General features: G+C 41.6%; 1 protein-coding gene across 2 annotated transcripts; it reads right to left on the reverse strand.

Moving 5' to 3' along the window:
- Positions 1 to 1,514: 1,514 nt before the first annotated feature.
- LOC116061921 (HLA class II histocompatibility antigen, DP alpha 1 chain-like) lies at positions 1,515 to 6,876 on the reverse strand. 2 transcript variants are annotated; one of them, XM_031316293.2, is made up of 4 exons: positions 6,592 to 6,874; positions 5,936 to 6,184; positions 5,048 to 5,332; positions 1,515 to 2,001 (listed from the first exon to the last, which is right to left on the reverse strand). In XM_031316293.2, exons 1-4 carry the CDS (start codon positions 6,662 to 6,664, stop codon positions 1,880 to 1,882), a joined length of 729 nt encoding a protein of 242 aa, XP_031172153.1. In that variant the 5' UTR covers positions 6,665 to 6,874; the 3' UTR covers positions 1,515 to 1,879. The 2 variants fall into 2 exon arrangements, with proteins under 2 accessions (XP_031172153.1, XP_031172152.2); XM_031316292.2 differs by having other exon boundaries at positions 1,898 to 2,001; positions 4,977 to 5,332; positions 6,592 to 6,876.
- Positions 6,877 to 14,848: the final 7,972 nt, after the last annotated feature.

A 14,848-nucleotide genomic window follows, 5' to 3' on the forward strand; every position in this document is an offset into this window, starting at 1 on the left:
CTAAAGTAACTAGTAACTAAAGCTGTAACAGATGAATGTAGTGGAGTAACTAAAGTAACTAGTAACTAAAGTAACTAGTAACTAAAGTAACTAGTAACTAAAGCTGTAACAGATGAATGTAGTGGAGTAACTAAAGTAACTAGTAACTAAAGTAACTAGTAACTAAAGTAACTAGTAACTAAAGCTGTAACAGATGAATGTAGTGGAGTAACTAAAGTAACTAGTAACTAAAGTAACTAGTAACTAAAGCTGTAACAGATGAATGTAGCGGAGTAACTAAAGTAACTAGTAACTAAAGCAACTAGTAACTAAAGCTGTAACAGATGAATGTAGCGGAGTAACTAAAGTAACTAGTAACTAAAGCAACTAGTAACTAAAGCTGTAACAGATGAATGTAGTGGAGTAACTAAAGTAACTAGTAACTAAAGTAACTAGTAACTAAAGTAACTAGTAACTAAAGCTGTAACAGATGAATGTAGTGGAGTAACTAAAGTAACTAGTAACTAAAGTAACTAGTAACTAAAGTAACTAGTAACTAAAGCTGTAACAGATGAATGTAGTGGAGTAACTAAAGTAACTAGTAACTAAAGTAACTAGTAACTAAAGCTGTAACAGATGAATGTAGCGGAGTAACTAAAGTAACTAGTAACTAAAGCAACTAGTAACTAAAGCTGTAACAGATGAATGTAGTGGAGTAACTAAAGTATATATATATATATATATATATATATATATATATATATATGCTGCGTGGACATGCTTAAAAACAACCAAAAATAAAATATTCCAAAGATAAAATATATATTAGAGAAATGTTGAATTATGGGATTCAACATTTCCATAAAAATACTGTGAATTACGTTTTTCCTTTTTGTTATGTTTATGTCATAACGTTGTTATACTGCCCAGAAGACATTTAGGAGTTACTCCCACTCCTAACCCTAAAGTATGTACCGGTGTCAAACATACGGTCCCTGGGCCAGAACCGGCTCTCTAAAGGGTCCATGTAGGCCCACTGGGTGACTCAGCAAAGTCTCAACATTACAGAGATCTAATTAATTCATATTCTTAATTTATCACTTTAATCTCTGAGAATATCAGAGTTCTCTTTCAGTGAATTTACGACTTTAATCTTTGATATTAGAGAAGACATTTTTTCTCAAAATATTGCCCTTCTCTCCCAGACCGTAACATTATTCATATTTTCCTACGATGGCCTTAGCTGTCGTACCAGAAGCAACTTGTGTTTGCCAACATCCAACTGACAAGAACCTCTGTGGCAGATAAAGTTCCTGATGTTTCTGGAGAGGTGTACTGGTCCGGCCCACTGGAGATCAGATCAGATCAGATCAGATTAGGGGATGTGATCCATCAACTAAAACGAGTTTGAAGTCCCTGTTGTAAAATAATAAAACTTACAGAAGACCTAACAACAATGTTACCATCACTAGGTTAGTGTTAGAGTGGTTAACCCTAACCAGGTCAGACTGGTTATAATAACAAACAGGACACACTAATGTTACACAGACTTCACCTTTATTCATATTGATTAACATTGATTTACATTCATTGGTTAAATCAGTTATTTTATTTGTGTAGTTTGTTAACATTAACATTTCATACCAGCAGTAATTCATGTGAGAATGTTTCTAAAATGATTATTTATTGAGATAATAACAACACAGATCATTAGTTTAAAATATGAATTTCCTGCAGAGAACATCAGAGAGTTTGTGTAGAAGCTGTTAATAACATTCAGATATATTTAATATCTCTATGAAGCAGAAAGAACCAGTTAAATCTTCAGGAAGCAGCTCCTCACATCTGTACCACATCTGCTCTACATAACCCTAATGACATCATCATCAGTCCCAGCCAATCAGCTGCACTCGTTTCCTTTGATGAGGAAGAAGGTTCCAGCAGCCACACCGAGCAGACCCACAGTCAGACCCAGTCCACAGAAAACTGCAGGTCCAATACCGGGCTGAGTCTTCTCCACATCTGGAGACAGAGACACAGAGACATTAAGATCCACATCTGGAGACAGAGACACAGAGACATTAAGATCCACATCTGGAGACAGAGACACAGAGACATTAAGATCCACATCTGGAGACAGAGACACAGAGACATTAAGATACACATCTGGAGACAGAGACACAGAGACATTAAGATCCACATCTGGAGACAGAGACACAGAGACATTAAGATCCACATCTGGAGACGCAAACACAGAGACATTAAGATCCACATCTGGAGACACAAACATTAAGATCCACATCTGGAGACGCAAACACAGAGACATTAAGATCCACATCTGGAGACACAGAGACAGAGACATTAAGATCCACATCTGGAGACACAGAGACATTAAGATCCACATCTGGAGACAGAGACACAGAGACATTAAGATCCACATCTGGAGACAGACACACAGAGACATTAAGATCCACATCTGGAGACAGAGACACAGAGACATTAAGATCCACATCTGGAGACAGAGACATTAAGATCCACATCTGGAGACACAGAGACACAGAGACATTAAGATCCACATCTGGAGACAGAGACACAGAGACATTAAAATCCACATCTGGAGACAGAGACACAGAGACATTAAGATCCACATCTGGAGACAGAGACATTAAGATCCACATCTGGAGACAGAGACACAGAGACATTAAAATCCACATCTGGAGACAGAGACACAGAGACATTAAGATCCACATCTGGAGACAGAGACACAGAGACATTAAGATCCACATCTGGAGACAGAGACACAGAGACATTAAGATCCACATCTGGAGACAGAGACACAGAGACATTAAGATCCACATCTGGAGACAGAGACACAGAGACATTAAGATCCACATCTGGAGACAGAGACATTAAGATCCACATCTGGAGACACAGAGACATTAAGATCCACATCTGGAGACAGAGACACAGAGACATTAAAATCCACATCTGGAGACAGAGACACAGAGACATTAAGATCCACATCTGGAGACAGAGACATTAAGATCCACATCTGGAGACAGAGACACAGAGACATTAAAATCCACATCTGGAGACAGAGACACAGAGACATTAAGATCCACATCTGGAGACAGAGACACAGAGACATTAAAATCCACATCTGGAGACAGAGACACAGAGACATTAAGATCCACATCTGGAGACAGAGACACAGAGACATTAAGATCCACATCTGGAGACAGAGACACAGAGACATTAAGATCCACATCTGGAGACAGAGACACAGAGACATTAAAATCCACATCTGGAGACACAGAGACATTAAGATCCACATCTGGAGACAGAGACACAGAGACATTAAGATCCACATCTGGAGACACAGAGACATTAAGATCCACATCTGGAGACAGAGACACAGAGACATTAAGATCCACATCTGGAGACAGAGACACAGAGACATTAAAATCCACATCTGGAGACACAGAGACATTAAGATCCACATCTGGAGACAGAGACACAGAGACATTAAGATCCACATCTGGAGACAGAGACACAGAGACATTAAGATCCACATCTGGAGACACAGAGACACAGAGACATTAAGATCCACATCTGGAGACAGAGACACAGAGACATTAAGATCCACATCTGGAGACAGAGACACAGAGACATTAAAATCCACATCTGGAGACAGAGACACAGAGACATTAAGATCCACATCTGGAGACAGAGACATTAAGATCCACATCTGGAGACAGAGACACAGAGACATTAAAATCCACATCTGGAGACAGAGACACAGAGACATTAAGATCCACATCTGGAGACAGAGACACAGAGACATTAAGATCCACATCTGGAGACAGAGACACAGAGACATTAAAATCCACATCTGGAGACAGAGACACAGAGACATTAAGATCCACATCTGGAGACAGAGACACAGAGACATTAAGATCCACATCTGGAGACAGAGACACAGAGACATTAAGATCCACATCTGGAGACAGAGACATTAAGATCCACATCTGGAGACAGAGACACAGAGACATTAAGATCCACATCTGGAGACAGAGACACAGAGACATTAAGATCCACATCTGGAGACAGAGACACAGAGACATTAAAATCCACATCTGGAGACAGAGACACAGAGACATTAAGATCCACATCTGGAGACAGAGACATTAAGATCCACATCTGGAGACAGAGACACAGAGACATTAAAATCCACATCTGGAGACAGAGACACAGAGACATTAAGATCCACATCTGGAGACAGAGACACAGAGACATTAAAATCCACATCTGGAGACAGAGACACAGAGACATTAAGATCCACATCTGGAGACAGAGACACAGAGACATTAAAATCCACATCTGGAGACAGAGACACAGAGACATTAAGATCCACATCTGGAGACAGAGACATTAAGATCCACATCTGGAGACAGAGACACAGAGACATTAAGATCCACATCTGGAGACACAGAGACACAGAGACATTAAGATCCACATCTGGAGACAGAGACATTAAGATCCACATCTGGAGACAGAGACACAGAGACATTAAAATCCACATCTGGAGACAGAGACACAGAGACATTAAGATCCACATCTGGAGACAGAGACACAGAGACATTAAGATCCACATCTGGAGACAGAGACACAGAGACATTAAGATCCACATCTGGAGACAGAGACACAGAGACATTAAGATCCACATCTGGAGACAGAGACATTAAGATCCACATCTGGAGACAGAGACACAGAGACATTAAAATCCACATCTGGAGACAGAGACACAGAGACATTAAGATCCACATCTGGAGACAGAGACACAGAGACATTAAGATCCACATCTGGAGACAGAGACACAGAGACATTAAGATCCACATCTGGAGACACAGACACAGAGACATTAAGATCCACATCTGGTCAGTGATTGGTTAATGAGCTGATTGTATTTAGTGTGAGTGTTAATAAAGTTGTCTGACCCCAGATTCTGGTCAGTGGTTGGTTAATGAGCTGATTGTATTCAGTGTGAGTGTTAATAAAGTTGTCTGACCCCAGATTCTGGTCAGTGGTTGGTCCAGGGCCAGATGTTTGACTGTACAGCTGTAGATGTCTCCCAGCTGTGGGATGAACTCCAGTCTGGAGAACTGGTTGAAGGAACCGTCTTTGTTGGGGTAGGGAACGTTGGTGCTGGTTCCTTGGGTGACGTTCTCTCCGTTCTTTGTCCAGTAGAAGTTGACAGGAGCAGGATAGAAACCAGTCACATAACAGATGAGGGTGTTCTTCTCTCTGAGCTCCACGTCTTCTTTGGGGTAGACCATCACACTGGAAGGAGGGTCTGGAGACAGACACAGATCATTAATATATATTTATGTCAATTTAAAATCTCAAGGTGGAAACATTATAATTATCATTGTAAGTCAGGTGAAGTCAGTTTTATATATATGTATCACAACTTTGTCTCAGGGGTCTTAATAATGTGTAAATTATAGTAATACCCACCCCAATATCATCAGGGAGATAGAGTAAGGAGGGATCTGACAGACAGGCAGTAGAATGGGAAACTCAATCTTAAATTCAGATCTGTTAAAGTCATCAACAACTTAAACAGGATGGAGATCTGTCATCACAGGGTTGGTTCTTAATATCTGGTTTGGTGTTGCTGATAACTAGTTTCATATAACCATTCACACATTAAATCAAAAGAAGATGTTTTCTGCTCCCTGAAATTTAATTAAATTAAAATATTTGATTAAAACACAAAATAACAAACAAATCAGTTAAATAAATCAAAGACATTAGTATGTTAATGCTTTTTATTTACTTCATAGGACTGCTGTTAAATACTTTCATATTACATATTTATTACAGAAAGTCAGACATTAAATGAAATCTGAAAATAAATAAAAGAGAGTGAAGTATGAGATGTGTTTGTTGTTACCGTGCTCCACTGGGAGGTCCTTCAACGCTTCACGTAAAGTCTTCAGGTTAGATCTGCAGATCTGTAGATTAGCCACAGCTGATTCATAAGTTCCTTCCTGGTAGGTAATATGATCTATGAAACTGGGCTGAGGCTCGACTCCTCTCTTGTTGATGAAGTCTGCGTACCACTTCTCTTCACCATCCAGAGTATACACCATCTCTCCATCAGACTCTGAACAGCCGCCGATATTAAGGTCCTGATGTAGAACTGGAGAGAAACCAGACAGAAGATCAGCTGCTGAAACTCTGACTGTTGTTAGACTAACAACCTGTTTACTGTTTACACCATCAGAGATTATATCTGACTGATATATGAGATTATATCTGACTGATACATGAGATTATATCTGACTGATACATGAGATTATATCTGACTGATACATGAGATTATATCTGACTGATACATGAGATTATATCTGACTGATACATGAGATTATATCTGACTGATACATGAGATTATATCTGACTGATATATGAGATTATATCTGACTGATATATGAGATTATATCTGATTGATATATGAGATTATATCTGACTGATACATGAGATTATATCTGACTGATATATGAGATTATATCTGACTGATATATGAGATTATATCTGACTGAAACTTACCGTCAGCTGAGACACAGAGGAGACCAGAGAGGACGAGGACCATCATCATCTTCATCATCTTCATCATCTTCATCTCTCTGTAGACCTGAACCTGTCTGAGACTCTCTGTAGACCTGAACCTGTCTGAGACTCTCTGTAGACCTGAACCTGTCTGAGTCTCTCTGTAGACCTGAACCTGTCTGAGTCTCTCTGTAGACCTGAACCTGTCTGAGTCTCTCTGTAGACCTGAACCTGTCTGAGTCTCTCTGTAGACCTGAACCTGTCTGAGTCTCTCTGTAGACCTGAACCACAGTCTGAAGACGACTGACAGAAACTCCAGCAGCAGCTGATCTCTTACACTCTGAGCAGCCAATCAGAGAGCAGAGATGAGATGATGTCATCAGTGTCCAGGTAGAGCCAGGCTGCTGCTGCTCACATGAACTGTAATACTCAGACATGATGACAGATCAGAGAGAAATACTGTTATAAAGTCTTTTAATGGGTACTTTTAAACTGTTTCTAGTTTGAAGTGTTTTTAAAATAAAGTCTTTAAATTCAGATGTTGATGTTGAGTTAAAAACTTCGTATAGTTTGACTAGATGATATTTTTATATAAAGTAATATAAAGGTGGTGTTCAGTTGTAGAAAGTCCTTTAATAATATCAGATGTTCTTTAGTATTTTAATAATAACAGATGTTCTTTAGTATTTTAATAAAAACAGATGTTCTTTTGTATTTTAATAATAACAGATGTTCTTTAGTATTTTAATAATAACAGATGTTCTTCTTCCTGTTGTTAGAGTCCTACAACACAGACATGATAACACCTGGTCTCAGGTCTGTTCAGGACTCCACAGAGTGAGGAGGGAGTTTGTGTGTTAATGATCTAACATTAGAACCAGACTTACTGTTGTTAGCAGTAGCAGCGACCAGTAGCTCCCCTGATCTTCACTACAGTATTAGTTATAAACTGTTGTCTTTCTGTCTTTGTTACTGGAGAACGTCTCAGAGGATCATTATATATATATATATATATATATATATATATATATATATATATATATATATATATATATATTAGGGCTGTTAATCGATTAAAAAATGTAATCTCATTAATTACAGACTCTGTGATTAATTAATCAAAATTAATCACATACATAATTAACGGTACCTGAACCGATACTTTTTAAGAAAGTAAAAAAAGAAAAGAAAACAAAGGTACTAAACAACAGTTGGTGACATTAAAGAACAGCTTGTTTATTGCTAAGGCCATATGGTCAAAATTAAATGATTTCATAATAATGTATAACAATAACAATAACTTATTTCACTAGTAAATTACTGTTGAACGACAAAAACAACCACCGAGGACATTTACAATAACTTCAAATGCACCATGAAGCTGTAGTTTACCAGTTTTATTGAACGCACCGTCTGTGTTGTTCCGACAACAGCAGCTGCAGATTGTTACATCCTGGTGTTGAATCCTCTACAGTAAAACACAGTCACACTTTACACCGTTCAGCGTTAGCTGTCAGCATTGTAACTGTGTTTAACCCAGCTACTAGCTAGTGGTAGGCTAACGTTAGCTGCTGTTGAGTGTAGTGTTAACTAGCTAGCGGTAGGCTAACGTTTGCTGTTGAGTGTAGTGTTAACTAACTAGGGGTAGGCTAACGTTAGCTGCTGTTGAGTATAGTGTTAACTAGCTAGCGGTAGGCTAATGTTTGCTGTTGAGTGTAGTGTTAACTAACTAGGGGTAGGCTAACGTTAGCTGCTGTCGAGTGTAGTGTTAACTAGCTAGCGGTAGGCTAACGTTAGCTGTTGTCGAGTGTAGTGTTAACTAGCTTGCGGTAGGCTAACGTTAGCTGCTGTTGAGTATAGTGTTAACTAGCTAGCGGTAGGCTAACGTTAGCTGCTGTCGAGAGTAGTGTTAACTAGCTAGGGGTAGGCTAACGTTAGCTGTTGTCGAGTGTAGTGTTAACTAGCTAGCGGTAGGCTAACGTTAGCTGCTGTTGAGTATAGTGATAACTAGCTAGTGGTAGGCTAATGTTTGCTGTTGAGTGTAGTGTTAACTAGCTAGGGGTAGGCTAACGTTAGCTACTGTCGAGTGTAGTGTTAACTAGCTTGCGGTAGGCTAACGTTAGCTGCTGTTGAGTATAGTGTTAACTAGCTAGCGGTAGGCTAACGTTAGCTGCTGTCGAGTGTAGTGTTAACTAGCTAGCGGTAGGCTAACGTTAGCTGTTGTCGAGTGTAGTGTTAACTAGCTTGCGGTAGGCTAACGTTAGCTGCTGTTGAGTATAGTGTTAACTAGCTAGCGGTAGGCTAACGTTAGCTGCTGTCGAGAGTAGTGTTAACTAGCTAGGGGTAGGCTAACGTTAGCTGTTGTCGAGTGTAGTGTTAACTAGCTAGCGGTAGGCTAACGTTAGCTGCTGTTGAGTATAGTGATAACTAGCTAGTGGTAGGCTAATGTTTGCTGTTGAGTGTAGTGTTAACTAGCTAGGGGTAGGCTAACGTTAGCTACTGTCGAGTGTAGTGTTATATAGCTAGCGGTATGCTAACGTTAGCTGCTGTCGAGTGTAGTATTAACTAGCTAGCGGTAGGCTAACGTTAGCTGCTGTTGAGTGTAGTGTTAACTAGCTAGCGGTAGGCTAATGTTTGCTGTTGAGTGTAGTGTTAACTAACTAGGGGTAGGCTAACGTTAGCTGCTGTTGAGTGTAGTGTTAACTAGCTAGCGGTAGGCTAACGTTAGCTGCTGTTGAGTATAGTGTTAACTAACTAGCGGTAGGCTAATGTTTACTGTTGAGTGTAGTGTTAACTAACTAGGGTTAGGCTAATGTTTGCTGTTGAGTGTAGTGTTAAATAACTAGGGGTAGGCTAACGTTAGCTGCTGTTGAGTGTAGTGTTAACTAGCTAGCGGTAGGCTAACGTTAGCTGTTGTCGAGTGTAGTGTTAACTAGCTTGCGGTAGGCTAACGTTAGCTGCTGTTGAGTATAGTGTTAACTAGCTAGCGGTAGGCTAACGCTAGCTGCTGTCGAGAGTAGTGTTAACTAGCTAGGGGTAGGCTAACGTTAGCTGTTGTCGAGTGTAGTGTTAACTAGCTAGCAGTAGGCTAACGTTAGCTGCTGTTGAGTATAGTGATAACTAGGTAGCGGTAGGCTAATGTTTGCTGTTGAGTGTAGTGTTAACTACCTAGGGGTAGGCTAACGTTAGCTACTGTCGAGTGTAGTGTTATATAGCTAGCGGTAGGCTAACGTTAGCTGCTGTTGAGTATAGTGATAACTAGCTAGCAGTAGGCTAACGTTAGCTGTTGTCAAGTGTAGTGTTAACTAACTAGCGGTAGGCTAACGTTAGCTGTTGTCGAGTGTAGTGTTAACTAGCTAGCGGTAGGCTAACGTTAGCTGTTGTCGAGTGTAGTGTTAACTAGCTTGCGGTAGGCTAACGTTAGCTGCTGTTGAGTATAGTGTTAACTAGCTAGCGGTAGGCTAACGTTAGCTGCTGTCGAGAGTAGTGTTAACTAGCTAGGGGTAGGCTAACGTTAGCTGTTGTCGAGTGTATTGTTAACTAGCTAGGGGTAGGCTAATATTAGCTGCTGTTGAGTATAGTGTTAACTAGCTAGCGGTAGGCTAACGTTAGCTGCTGTTGAGTATAGTGTTAACTAGCTAGCGGTAGGCTAACGTTAGCTGCTGTTGAGTATAGTGATAACTAGCTAGCAGTAGGCTAACGTTAGCTGTTGTCAAGTGTAGTGTTAACTAACTAGCGGTAGGCTAACGTTAGCTGCTGTTGAGTATAGTGATAACTAGGTAGCGGTAGGCTAATGTTTGCTGTTGAGTGTAGTGTTAACTAGCTAGGGGTAGGCTAACGTTAGCTACTGTCGAGTGTAGTGTTATATAGCTAGCGGTAGGCTAACGTTAGCTGCTGTCGAGTGTAGTGTTAACTAGCTAGCGGTAGGCTAACGTCAGCTGTTGTCGAGTGTAGTGTTAACTAGCTAGGGGTAGGCTAACGTTAGCTGTTGTCGAGTGTAGTGTTAACTAGCTAGCGGTAGGCTAACGTTAGCTACTGTCGAGTGTAGTGTTATCTAGCTAGCGGTAGGCTAACGTTAGCTGCTGTTGAGTGTAGTGTTAACTAGCTAGCGGTAGGCTAATGTTTGCTGTTGAGTGTAGTGTTAACTAACTAGGGGTAGGCTAACGTTAGCTGCTGTTGAGTGTAGTGTTAACTAGCTAGCGGTAGGCTAACGTTAGCTGCTGTTGAGTATAGTGATAACTAGTGGTGTGTCTCAAATCGCGCACTTCTGCACTTATACTAGCTTTTTGAGTACACTCAAAATGTCACTCGTCGAAATGTGGTAAATGCAGTGCACTACAAGTACCCCGATGGTGCACTCATAACGCTCAAAAAATTGAGTGTGGATCGATGGACACTTTCCACACTCAACGGTCGCCATCTTTGCTACGTAGCGGAAGGGGCGGAGCTAACAAAAGTTTAAAAAACTTTCGATAATGGCGGCCGAAGACGCGACAGCGATCGAGCATTACAAATGTAAGTTTAAATCATTTTGCTATACTTGTATAACATATAAGCCACCTGGTTATGTATATTAAGGTAATTTTGCAGTCGGTGATGATTTTTGTACCGCGAATTATAACGTTTATATGTACCGTAATTTGACGTTCTATCAAGCTAGCTTTAGCTAACCTTAGCTAGCTATCTTACAGCGGCACAGTTAAACCAAAGAGTATGAAGTTACTTCTATACCCCTGATGTTCACAAAAAAATGTGTTAAATTGAAATCCGACACAATTGTTAGCTTTATTAGACCTTGGGGTAGATGTTACGTAAGTGGCGTGACGAAATTCAAACTGTAAATACTCTAATTACGCCGAAAATGAGGCTATCTAGCCACACTATCGTCCTCACTGTAGAAGATTTAGTGTTAGATGTGTGATCTTGTAAATATAAATTACATATTAGCAGTAATGTTACAGTACGTTAATGCATGTAATGTTGTAACGTATTAACAGTGCTGTTTCTGTCCTGATCTGACTTATATAATCGTTAGGGACAGACGAGGACACAAGGTCCCTCATCCAGTGGAGGAGGGTGAATGCCTCCAGCTTTACGGGCAAGCGGAATGCTGCCCTGAATGGATATGAGTAAGTAAATGTGTATAATATCTTCCTATCGTTATATATTGTACTGTGGCCCTATACTTTACATTGCTGGCCTCATACAAATTGTATTTTCATTAGGGCGTACGTTGAAAGTCGAGGGCTGCAGGACAGGCTTACCCCCCTTTTTTTAAAAAAAAAATGGGAGAACCTGAAACAAAAATACAAGGTTGGTTAACTGTCAGAATAATTGTGAGTTAATCAGCCCTAAGGATGTAAGCATTTAATTTTAGTTTGTTTTGATCTTAAATTGAAGTGTTTTCTGTTTTGTCCGTAGGATCTCAAATGCCCCAGAACTGGGGTCAGCACTGAGGGGGGTGAGGCAACCGCTGCGTCCTGGAAGTGGTATGCTTTGATGGATGAGGCAATTGGGGGCAGGCCGTCTGTAACGCCGCCTGTCCTCATTGCCTCATCATCCCAGGACGTGGCGGTTGTTGAACCCCCCTCGGTGGTGACCCCAGAAAGGGACACAGCCAGGGCTTCCACGGCATCCACTCCAAAACGGAGGCGAGTGGATGTCGTGGAGGCCCTGAAGGAATTAGAAGAGAGGGAGCAGATGTATGAGCAGGAGATGAAGAAGATGGAGGAGAAGGCAAGCGAGAGAGAGGAAGCAAGAGATGAAAGAGAGGAGAGGTGGCACCGTGAGGCAGTGGAGAGAGAGGAACGGCGTTTCGCAGAGATGAGGGAGAGGGATGAGAGAAGAGACAAAGAGATGAGGGAGAGGGAGGAGAGGAGAGACAGGGAGGTAGGCATGAGGGAGGAGCGCTTCCTGTCTTTGCTGGAGAAGCTTGTAAATAAATAAATGTAATTAATAACTATATGATCTGTCTGTTATTACTGTACTCTGAAAGTGTGATGGTTACCCTCATATATATATATATAAATAAAATATGGGGGTGTGATGAACAGTGGCAATAATAATCACAGTAAAGATAATGGAACAGTGACTAGAAATAGATGTAGTAGTTCATGGCACTGCAGGGCGATACAGGATGTAGCAGGACACTGCAGGGCACTGCAGGGTGTAACAGGGCATGCATCAGGACCACGGCATCAGCTGCAATCATGATTTAGGTGCCACCCTAATCCAAGGAAATATGCTGGGCTGAAAAAAAACAAACATAATGACTCCGGGGAGTAAACTCCCCGGAGCTAAGTTAGTAACAAGCATTTCTGGGATTGCTTAAATTTTTTTGAACTGATTATTGAACTGATTAGTGAACTGATTAGTGAACTGATTAACAAGAACAACATAAGATTTCACAAAAGAACAAGAACAGCAGAAGAACAAGAACAGCAAAAACAAAAAAAAACAACATTTAAATTGCATAATCGTGGTCCGGTACAACACACGTCATTGCCATCCTGTGCCTGTCCTCTGCTCCACAGATAGCACCTTGAGGGGCTGGTTGTGGATAGTCCCCTGCTTCTCCCTCCACATCATCTTCTGCCTCCAACAGGTCCCCATTGCTCAGGCAGATGTTGTGCAACACTGTGCAGCAGGCAATGACCTCCGGGACATAGAGGACATCCACCTCCAGCGCCTTCAAAAATATGGACCTCCATCTGGTCTTCAGGATGCCAAAGGCTCTTTCCACAACACACCTCGCTCTAGACAGGTGCCCGTTGAAGCGGACCTGGAGTTGGTTGTGTAGAGGCTGCCTGTAGGGAGTCATGAGGGCGATGGGTTGCCTGAGGCAGGGGTAGCCACCATCCCCAATGATGCAGAAACCAGGTGGAGGGTACCTTTGCTGGTAGTACAGGGGGCTGTGTTTTAAAACCCTCGCATCATGAGCCGACCCGGGGAAGCCAATGAAAACGTCGATGAACTTCGCTGTGTGGTCACACACAGCCTGAAATTGAACAGAATAAAAAATCTTCCTGTTCAGGTAACAGGCTGCGTCATCGATGGGGGGCGTCACACGGACATGGCATCCATCAATGCTGCCGACAACCCTGTTGAAGGCCGCTGACCCGGCCAATCGTGCAAAACCTGCACCAACATGAGGCAAGTCCTCCTCTGATGGAAGGCGAACGACCTGGGGGAGGAGAGAGAGGACTCCCTGCTGGTCTGGTGGACAGCACGGTGCACAGTGGCCCGGGGCATAGCAAAGGCTCTGGCTACAACACGGTAAGAGGTACCGCTGGCGAGCCAAAAGAGGAAGACGAGGGCCTCGATGACAGGTCCCCAGCCATGGTCACACGCCGTGCCGAGGATGGCCATCAGACCGTTGAAGGATCCCCTGGAGAGTCTGAAGTCTACCCTCATGTCGCTTTCCCCATCAAAATACAGGGCCAGCAACGGCACCGTGTTGTTGAGCTGGCAGTACTGCCTGGGGTTGGGAGCCTGTAGAACAATTAACACAGGACCATCTTTTAAAATAAAATTGTATTGAACGTATTTCATGTGGTGTGTTATCTTTAGCGTTGTACTTTGCATGACTGTAGCTAGAATCTATTTAAATGTCTATTGGGTTTCCTATGCATTTATTGTCACTGTAAGTGGCTAGCTAATAGATGAATCATTAAAATTAAACATTCTTATATAAACATAATATGACTATCTATATTAACGTTAGCTAATATCAGTTGGACACAATTTTATTCCTCCACTTTTGCTATAGTAACTCATAATGGTCATTTTGGGGTATTTAAAAAAAAAATGAATTAAGAGCAAAGTATGAATATCAACATACCGGTATGTTTTCCGCTAAAAGGAGTTGGATGACACGACGGCGTCGTCGCAATCCTCTCATTCTCGCGAAAAACAGAGGGCAAATACAAGCAACAATAACAACAATAGCATTCATTTTGAAGAACAAAGCAGAAAAATGTAAGTTTCGCGGGCGACAACAGGTGGCGGGAATGCTCTGCCCTGGGTACAATTCACATTTTCACAGAAGAAGAAAGAGGAGGACTGCGATGTTTTGATCGTCACTTCCGGTAAGTACATAAGACAGAGCGCGATTTGAGACAACACTCCCCTGTCAAATTTTACGCACTACGCAAGTAAGTACATAGTGTACGAAGTGCACTTCCCTTAGTGCACTAAGGGAAGTGCGCGATTTGAGACACACTACTGGTCTCAGGTCTGTTCAGGACAGCTTCCTGTT

Source organism: Sander lucioperca, chromosome 17 (genome assembly GCF_008315115.2).
Source record: "Sander lucioperca isolate FBNREF2018 chromosome 17, SLUC_FBN_1.2, whole genome shotgun sequence".
Classification (NCBI taxonomy): domain Eukaryota; kingdom Metazoa; phylum Chordata; class Actinopteri; order Perciformes; family Percidae; genus Sander; species Sander lucioperca.

What these genes read in the sequence shown, in the direction of transcription:
- LOC116061921 (XM_031316293.2), bottom strand. Translation starts at nt 6,664, where the DNA reads ATGAAGATGATGAAGATGATGAAGATGATGATGGTCCTCGTCCTCTCT. An exon ending in GGACCTCCCAGTGGAGCACG is followed by an intron (nt 5,333 to 5,935) that starts GTAACAACAAAC and finishes GTCTGTCTCCAG; the next exon opens with ACCCTCCTTCCAGTGTGATG. An exon ending in ACCACTGACCAGAATCTGGG is followed by an intron (nt 2,002 to 5,047) that starts GTCAGACAACTT and finishes CTCTGTCTCCAG; the next exon opens with ATGTGGAGAAGACTCAGCCC.